Source organism: Polyodon spathula, chromosome 19, assembly GCF_017654505.1.
Source record: "Polyodon spathula isolate WHYD16114869_AA chromosome 19, ASM1765450v1, whole genome shotgun sequence".
NCBI lineage: Eukaryota > Metazoa > Chordata > Actinopteri > Acipenseriformes > Polyodontidae > Polyodon > Polyodon spathula.
The window spans coordinates 339,506-349,402 of NC_054552.1; the positions used below are offsets into that span (position 1 = coordinate 339,506).

General features: G+C 49.7%; 1 protein-coding gene across 2 annotated transcripts in view; it reads right to left on the reverse strand.

Annotated features, from left to right (window-relative positions):
• Positions 1-226: 226 nt before the first annotated feature.
• LOC121294663 (EF-hand calcium-binding domain-containing protein 4A-like) overlaps positions 227-9,897 on the reverse strand; it is a 20,129-nt gene continuing 10,458 nt past the window's right edge. For both annotated transcript variants that reach the window (XM_041218623.1, XM_041218622.1), the window contains 8 exons: positions 9,409-9,488; positions 7,949-8,144; positions 7,686-7,821; positions 3,518-3,599; positions 3,240-3,354; positions 2,162-2,269; positions 1,770-1,846; positions 227-1,592 (listed from right to left, as the gene is read on the reverse strand). In XM_041218623.1, coding sequence (XP_041074557.1) covers positions 1,499-1,592; positions 1,770-1,846; positions 2,162-2,269; positions 3,240-3,354; positions 3,518-3,599; positions 7,686-7,821; positions 7,949-8,144; positions 9,409-9,488 — 888 coding nt within the window. In that variant the 3' untranslated portion in view covers positions 227-1,498. The remainder of the gene's footprint in view (positions 1,593-1,769; positions 1,847-2,161; positions 2,270-3,239; positions 3,355-3,517; positions 3,600-7,685; positions 7,822-7,948; positions 8,145-9,408; positions 9,489-9,897) is intronic.

Sequence of the window (9,897 nt, forward strand, 5' to 3'; positions counted from 1 at the left end):
TGAGTCCGCTAGGGGCGGGGGAAGGGAACGGCGGCGGACTCGTGTTTTATTTTCGTTGTTCAGTTAATAAATGAGAAGCAGGCTAACGCCAGCGCTGGACACTGAGACTGTTTTACAGCGCACAGTATTATTCATGTGACTCCAAACAGGTGATCTTTCACTTCTTCATTGGTACAACATTTGATGTTTACACCAATATTAAAAATAATTTGATATGTACATATACTGTAGTTAAAATAATTTAATATATACATGTATTTAAAAATGATCAAATATCACATGTGATTCTCTCGAGTCAATTTAGAAGGGAAAGAAAACAGGACACTGTCCCAGAAGATTGAATGATGGGTAATTATTTAAAATATAGCATGTAAACAGGAAGACAGTGTGTGTAAACATGAAGCCAGCGTGTAAACAAGAAGACAGTGTGTGTAAACAAGAAGACAGCGTGTAAACAAGAAGACAGTGTGTGTAAACAAGAAGACAGTGTGTGTAAACAAGAAGACAGTGTGTGTAAACAAGAAGACAGTGTGTGTAAACATGAAGACAGTGTGTGTAAACAAGAAGACAGTGTGTGTAAACAGGAAGCCAGCGTGTAAACAAGAAGACAGTGTGTGTAAACATGAAGCCAGCGTGTAAACAAGAAGACAGTGTGTGTAAACAGGAAGCCAGCGTGTAAACAAGAAGACAGTGTGTGTAAACATGAAGCCAGCGTGTAAACAAGAAGACAGTGTGTGTAAACATGAAGCCAGCGTGTAAACAAGAAGACAGTGTGTGTAAACATGAAGCCAGCGTGTAAACAAGAAGACAGTGTGTGTAAACATGAAGCCAGCGTGTAAACAAGAAGACAGTGTGTGTAAACATGAAGCCAGCGTGTAAACAAGAAGACAGTGTGTGTAAACATGAAGCCAGCGTGTAAACTCGTCCAGCATTTTACAAGAACACAACAGCAATTGAACAGTTACTGGCAAGGGGCTGGGATGAAATGAGGCAGCCACAGACCTGCCTGCCTCCACACTAGAGCAGCAAACATCACATCATGCAAGTGAGCGAGAGAGGGAAACATTTGCAGAGAGAGCGAGTCTTCTAACTCTGAGGTTGGAAAGTTCCTACAGAAGTGACTCTGCTAACTCTGAGATTGGAAAGTTCCTGCAGGAGATAGTCTTCTAACTATGAGATTGGAAAGCTACAGAAGTGAGTCTCCCTCCAGAACGAATGGGACTTGCTTGGTTTGGGTAATCGCAGTTCTGGATAAGATGTGATTTGAACCCATTTGCACAAATCAGATTATTTGATCAGGTTCACAGCTATGAGGGTATCATCTGATTCAGTTTGTCAGAAACATTAATTGACTCACTACAGCATAGACCGACTCCAGATCATTTGATGAGGATGAATATAATAATTGAGACAGTTATTAACTTTGACTTATGAAGTCCTTCTGGAAGGCTGGCGATCCAGGGGTCGTAAGCAGGTCAGAGGTCAGACTGGCCTGCTATTAGTTTTTTATACAGCAGCCCTTCTTCTTGTTATAATCCTTGGACAGGTAGAGGGCGCTGTAACACTGTTTATCCTCCTGCTCAGCCAGTAACCTGCAAAACACACACACAGTGCAACTTAGTTTCTTGTAAATTTTAACCTGCAACCCACAGACTGATACACACAGATACACACACACACTCATACATACAGACACACACACACTCACACACACACTGACTGTCAGGCAGGCAGGTGTGAGTGTGTGATCCAGACCCTGTGATCCACACCTGGCCATGTGCATCATGGGCTGTGTGATGTTGTATTCTGCCTTGGCGCTGCACTCGTAGAACACAGCCTGGTACTCCTGCAGGAAGAACAGAGAAACAGAGCCTCAGCATATTCTCTGCCCATGTCCCTGTGTCTCTATGTCCCTTTATTCTTGTGTCTCACTGTGTCCACCACACTGCTCCCCTGCCTTCCTCTCCATCCCCCCTTTCACTCTCTCCTCCCCTTCTCTTCTCCCCTAATATTTGGTGGGAGGGTGGGATACCTAATCTAACACTGGACAGATAGGGGACAAAAAAGGAGGCATACGGAAGTGGGGGGGGTATAAAGGTGGGTTTGTGTAACACAGGGAGGGGAACAGGACCTCCACCTCACCTCCCCTCTTCTCTCTTACCTCTGCAAGTCTCAGCCCCTCTTCAGTAGTGACCTCCCTCCTTTCTGGTCCGGCCATGTCTGTCTTGTTCCCCAGCAGGAAGATCACGGCGCTGTCCTCCACTCCCTCCTGTCACACGCACACACACAAGCATACACACACACACACACAGGTTAGTGCAGTGCTTGCTGTTTCATTGAGTCCAATGTATACTCTATAACCACACTGTACCCTGAGTGCTGTGCTCTGAGGCTCTGACCTGCACGCTGATCATCCAGTATCCTCTATAACCACACTGTACCCTGAGTGCTGTGCTCTGAGGCTCTGACCTGCACTCTGATCATCCAGTATCCTCTATAACCACACTGTACCCTGAGTGCTGTGCTCTGAGGCTCTGACCTGCACTCTGATCATCCAGTATCCTCTATAACCACACTGTACCCTGAGTGCTGTGCTCTGAGGCTCTGACCTGCGCTCTGATCATCCAGTATCCTCTATAACCACACTGTACCCTGAGTGCTGTGCTCTGAGGCTCTGACCTGCGCTCTGATCATCCAGTATCCTCTATAACCACACTGTACCCTGAGTGCTGTGCTCTGAGGCTCTGACCTGCACTCTGATCATCCAGTATCCTCTATAACCACACTGTACCCTGAGTGCTGTGCTCTGAGGCTCTGACCTGCACTCTGATCATCCAGTATCCTCTATAACCACACTGTACCCTGAGTGCTGTGCTCTGAGGCTCTGACCTGCACTCTGATCATCCAGTATCCTCTATAACCACACTGTACCCTGAGTGCTGTGCTCTGAGGCTCTGACCTGCACTCTGATCATCCAGTATCCTCTATAACCACACTGTACCCTGAGTGCTGTGCTCTGAGGCTCTGACCTGCACTCTGATCATCCAGTATCCTCTATAACCACACTGTACCCTGAGTGCTGTGCTCTGAGGCTCTGACCTGCACTCTGATCATCCAGTATCCTCTATAACCACACTGTACCCTGAGTGCTGTGCTCTGAGGCTCTGACCTGCACTCTGATCATCCAGTATCCTCTATAACCACACTGTACCCTGAGTGCTGTGCTCTGAGGCTCTGACCTGCACGCTGATCATCCAGTTCCTCACGGCGGTGAAGGAGGACTCCTGGGTCACATCGTACATCACCAGGATCCCATCAGCCTTCCGGAAATACTGCTTCGTGATGCTGCGAAACCTGCCGACAGACAGGCAGGCAGAGAGACAGAGACAGACAAGCAGGCAGGCAGAGAGACAGGGAGACAGACAGGCAGAGAGACAGAGAGGGAGACATGGTAAAATTACTAGTAACTTGTCTCTTTCAGTGCAACCCCTTTCTTCTCTCCCAGTGGAGCCCTCACCTCTCCTGGCCAGCAGTGTCCCACAGCTGCAGGGCAACGGGGGTCGAGTCCACGCTCAGACTCCTCACCTGGTAATCGATGCCTGAGGACAGAAGACACAAATTAAAAAAGTCAAACTCAACCTATTGCACTGTACAATCACTGTTAGTCACTGTATAGTCACGCAAATTGCTAAACAGGTGATCTTTGGTGCAGTGTGGGGTTCCATACTGGGTTGTAGACTGATACTGGGAATGGGATGAGTTTTACACACTGGTCTCGAGAAGCACAGGGACCACGCTGCAGCCTGTTTGATACTGGGAACGGAATGAGTTTTACACACTGGTCTCGAGGAGCACAGGGACCACGCTGCAGCCTGTTTGATACTGGGAATGGGATGAGTTTTACACACTGGTCTCGAGGAGCACAGGGACCACGCTGCAGCCTGTTTGATACTGGGAACGGAATGAGTTTTACACACTGGTCTCGAGGAGCACAGGGACCACGCTGCAGCCTGTTTGATACTGGGAATGGGATGAGTTTTACACACTGGTCTCGAGGAGCACAGGGACCACGCTGCAGCCTGTTTGATACTGGGAACGGGATGAGTTTTACACACTGGTCTCGAGGAGCACAGGGACCACGCTGCAGCCTGTTTGATACTGGGAACGGAATGAGTTTTACACACTGGTCTCGAGGAGCACAGGGACCACGCTGCAGCCTGTTTGATACTGGGAATGGAATGAGTTTTACACACTGGTCTCGAGAAGCACAGGGACCACGCTGCAGCCTGTTTGATACTGGGAACGGAATGAGTTTTACACACTGGTCTCGAGGAGCACAGGGACCACGCTGCAGCCTGTTTGATACTGGGAATGGAATGAGTTTTACACACTGGTCTCGAGAAGCACAGGGACCACGCTGCAGCCTGTTTGATACTGGGAATGGAATGAGTTTTACACACTGGTCTCGAGGAGCACAGGGACCACGCTGCAGCCTGTTTGATACTGGGAACGGAATGAGTTTTACACACTGGTCTCGAGGAGCACAGGGACCACGCTGCAGCCTGTTTGATACTGGGAATGGGATGAGTTTTACACACTGGTCTCGAGGAGCACAGGGACCACGCTGCAGCCTGTTTGATACTGGGAACGGGATGAGTTTTACACACTGGTCTCGAGGAGCACAGGGACCACGCTGCAGCCTGTTTGATACTGGGAACGGAATGAGTTTTACACACTGGTCTCGAGGAGCACAGGGACCACGCTGCAGCCTGTTTGATACTGGGAATGGGATGAGTTTTACACACTGGTCTCGAGGAGCACAGGGACCACGCTGCAGCCTGTTTGATACTGGGAATGGGATGAGTTTTACACACTGGTCTCGAGGAGCACAGGGACCACGCTGCAGCCTGTTTGATACTGGGAACGGAATGAGTTTTACACACTGGTCTCGAGGAGCACAGGGACCACGCTGCAGCCTGTTTGATACTGGGAACGGGATGAGTTTTACACACTGGTCTCGAGGAGCACAGGGACCACGCTGCAGCCTGTTTGATACTGGGAACGGGATGAGTTTTACACACTGGTCTCGAGGAGCACAGGGACCACGCTGCAGCCTGTTTGATACTGGGAACGGAATGAGTTTTACACACTGGTCTCGAGGAGCACAGGGACCACGCTGCAGCCTGTTTGATACTGGGAATGGAATGAGTTTTACACACTGGTCTCGAGGAGCACAGGGACCACGCTGCAGCCTGTTTGATACTGGGAACGGAATGAGTTTTACACACTGGTCTCGAGGAGCACAGGGACCACGCTGCAGCCTGTTTGATACTGGGAACGGAATGAGTTTTACACACTGGTCTCGAGGAGCACAGGGACCACGCTGCAGCCTGTTTGATACTGGGAATGGGATGAGTTTTACACACTGGTCTCGAGGAGCACAGGGACCACGCTGCAGCCTGTTTGATACTGGGAATGGGATGAGTTTTACACACTGGTCTCGAGGAGCACAGGGACCACGCTGCAGCCTGTTTGATACTGGGAATGGAATGAGTTTTACACACTGGTCTCGAGGAGCACAGGGACCACGCTGCAGCCTGTTTGATACTGGGAATGGGATGAGTTTTACACACTGGTCTCGAGGAGCACAGGGACCACGCTGCAGCCTGTTTGATACTGGGAACGGAATGAGTTTTACACACTGGTCTCGAGGAGCACAGGGACCACGCTGCAGCCTGTTTGATACTGGGAATGGGATGAGTTTTACACACTGGTCTCGAGGAGCACAGGGACCACGCTGCAGCCTGTTTGATACTGGGAATGGAATGAGTTTTACACACTGGTCTCGAGGAGCACAGGGACCACGCTGCAGCCTGTTTGATACTGGGAATGGAATGAGTTTTACACACTGGTCTCGAGGAGCACAGGGACCACGCTGCAGCCTGTTTGATACTGGGAACGGAATGAGTTTTACACACTGGTCTCGAGGAGCACAGGGACCACGCTGCAGCCTGTTTGATACTGGGAATGGAATGAGTTTTACACACTGGTCTCGAGAAGCACAGGGACCACGCTGCAGCCTGTTTGATACTGGGAACGGAATGAGTTTTACACACTGGTCTCGAGAAGCACAGGGACCACGCTGCAGCCTGTTTGATACTGGGAACGGAATGAGTTTTACACACTGGTCTCGAGGCAGCACAGGGACCACACTGGTCGCTGCAGCCTGTTTGATACTGGGAATGGAATGAGTTTTACACACTGGTCTCGAGGAGCACAGGGACCACGCTGCAGCCTGTTTGATACTGGGAATGGGATGAGTTTTACACACTGGTCTCGAGGAGCACAGGGACCCGCTGCAGCCTGTTTGATACTGGGAATGGGATGAGTTTTACACACTGGTCTCGAGGAGCACAGGGACCACGCTGCAGCCTGTTTGATACTGGGAATGGAATGAGTTTTACACACTGGTCTCGAGGAGCACAGGGACCACGCTGCAGCCTGTTTGATACTGGGAATGGAATGAGTTTTACACACTGGTCTCGAGAAGCACAGGGACCACGCTGCAGCCTGTTTGATACTGGGAATGGAATGAGTTTTACACACTGGTCTCGAGGAGCACAGGGACCACGCTGCAGCCTGTTTGATACTGGGAATGGAATGAGTTTTACACACTGGTCTCGAGGAGCACAGGGACCGCGCTGCAGCCTGTTTGATACTGGGAATGGGATGAGTTTTACACACTGGTCTCGAGGAGCACAGGGACCGCGCTGCAGCCTGTTTGATACTGGGAATGGGATGAGTTTTACACACTGGTCTCGAGGAGCACAGGGACCACGCTGCAGCCTGTTTGATACTGGGAATGGGATGAGTTTTACACACTGGTCTCGAGGAGCACAGGGACCACGCTGCAGCCTGTTTGATACTGGGAACGGAATGAGTTTTACACACTGGTCTCGAGGAGCACAGGGACCACGCTGCAGCCTGTTTGATACTGGGAATGGAATGAGTTTTACACACTGGTCTCGAGAAGCACAGGGACCACGCTGCAGCCTGTTTGATACTGGGAATGGAATGAGTTTTACACACTGGTCTCGAGAAGCACAGGGACCACGCTGCAGCCTGTTTGATACTGGGAACGGAATGAGTTTTACACACTGGTCTCGAGGAGCACAGGGACCACGCTGCAGCCTGTTTGATACTGGGAACGGAATGAGTTTTACACACTGGTCTCGAGGAGCACAGGGACCACGCTGCAGCCCCTGTTTGATACTGGGAATGGAATGAGTTTTACACACTGGTCTCGAGGAGCACAGGGACCGCGCTGCAGCCTGTTTGATACTGGGAATGGGATGAGTTTTACACACTGGTCTCGAGGAGCACAGGGACCACGCTGCAGCCCCTGTTTGATACTGGGAATGGGATGAGTTTTACACACTGGTCTCGAGAAGCACAGGGACCACGCTGCAGCCTGTTTGATACTGGGAATGGGATGAGTTTTACACACTGGTCTCGAGAAGCACAGGGACCACGCTGCAGCCTGTTTGATACTGGGAACGGAATGAGTTTTACACACTGGTCTCGAGGAGCACAGGGACCACGCTGCAGCCTGTTTGATACTGGGAACGGAATGAGTTTTACACACTGGTCCCAGTTTCAGGTGAAAAGCGGTCTCTCAGACTCACCCACAGTGGCTCTGATCTCAGACAGGAAGCAGCCCTGGCAGAATCGGTAGATGAAGGAGCTCTTCCCCACCCCAGAGTTCCCGACCAAGACCACCTTGAAGACCCTCTCGGGGGGCAGGGAGGAGGAGCTGCAGTCCTGGAAGGGGGGGGCAGTGTTAGTTCAGTACGGTTTAAAACAGAAATCTGGAAAAGATCAAGACAAGCAGGCAGGTAAAAGGAGAAGACAAACAGATAGATGAACAGACAGACAGGCAGACACTCACCACTGTTTCAGTGCCCACAGGCAGCCCTCTTGCCAACAGCTTGATTTCTTCCTCTTCCTGTCTCTGCCCTGCCTCTTCTACGCACCCGTCTGCTTCTTCAGCTCCCTGATTGGTCACATACTTGCTGTTCTTCCTGTTGGGCTCTGATGTCACTTCCTCTGGGGTTGGAGATGCCAGATTGGGAGGGCTCAGCTGTCTGCACAGATCAGGAGTTTGTTTACATTCTTTATCTGTGTGTGTGAATCTTGCTCAGGCTTTCAAAGTGTAGTGGAAAAACTTTAAGAAACAAGTCAAGTTGACAAATGTTTTCGTTTTTTGACAAAATGAGCCTACAAACCACTTTGCCAAAACACCTCTGGACTTGACTCGAGTTTCTTTCTGTTTCACTGGAGAAAAGACGACAGACTGAGGGTCTAAACCTTCGCAAAACCACAGCCAATCACAGCAAACTACAGCCAAGCCACAGAAGAGAAACCTCCAATCGCTTTGGAGAGAGAGAGAGACCAGGAGACTCGCCCGCCCAGAGAGCTGTCCTCACACTCTGATGAAGGTGTTTGCCACCTGGACTTCACCTGATCGTAGTGGCGTGGCATCTCATCAGCCACTAGGAGGAGATGCAGAACACATTACACTAAGCATGTCACTCGTTCGACCGGGGCTGTGTGCTTCGGGAGAAATTCCACTCGTGACTAAAATTGTCAAATTTTCTCTTTTTCTGTTTTGTTTTTGCCAGACGTTGTGACTCCATAAATCCCTGTGGCTGTGGAAGGATCTCTTCCAGCTCACCTTGCCCAGCCCTGGTCTTGCAGCTGGAGTGCTCCTGCGGTCCCCTGTGCGTGGTTTCAGCGGCTAAACCCTAGTATATGGTGGTAGTAGTGAGATACCTGTTGTCAGCCTGGATAGCGCTACATAGGGTATAAAAGATGGGGAGGGGAATGGAACGACCAGCCATTTCTAGAACTATGAGTATGTATTATCTGCTAGAGCCCTAGTGTTGAAGCCACAAGATCGCGAGGTCGGACTCCCAGATCGTTGTTGCCCCTCACACTATCAGGATGTGACTCAGGGCTCCCACTGTACAGCAGTTTGAGTCACTCTTCAGGTTTTAGTGGGAGCTTGTGAAGACACATCAGATCCTGCTTTTGAAAGGCAAAGTTTCTCAGAGTAATAAAACCAGCTGCAAAAGAGGGATTCGGTTCATCTTCTGTTTTATCCCAGTCAAATAAGTTTATTTCCTGTCTCTGAAAATGTGCACTTTCTTCAAAATACAGGCGTCCTAACCCTATCAATGCTTACAGCGACAGCTCTCTATAGAACCTATAGAATCATCCCCTGCAGGATGCTATAGGAGAACTTCTCAGAGCACCAGATCACACCCCCACCAGTGCAAAGCAGTGTGATTGGCTGTCAGCTAAGCCCCGCCCCGTGCAATGAGAGATTGGATGAGACTGCGGTCTAACCGTTTGATTGGCTTCTCCTCCATGAAGTATTTGCCTATCACTGACCCTTTCTTCAGCAGGGGCTTTTTGCCAGAGGGCTTCTGCAAATCAAAAGAGGCAAGGAGAAGAGAAGAGAGTGGGTGAGAAACCCAGGGTTCAGAACGGGGGACTTTATTGAGCAAAACATTCAACAGAAGATCAAATGAAACTGAATAAATTGCTCCATTCCTTTGACACCATTTTTATGAACCGACCTTCAAATAAGAACAACATGTCCCAATGGCATCATATATCTGATCATGCTGAAGACATAGGCAGCTGTTTTAGAGAAAAGCCCATTATACTGTATTTGTAGCGCACCCTCCTATTACTACACACATTCAAATCCATAATAATCCAAGCAATATATACACTGATGCCACCTGCTAGATACTGAACACATTGCACCTGAGTAGTTTGAAGTCTTATTGGTATTCTCATCTTTGTGTCTGCCAGAACGTGCTGCTAAAC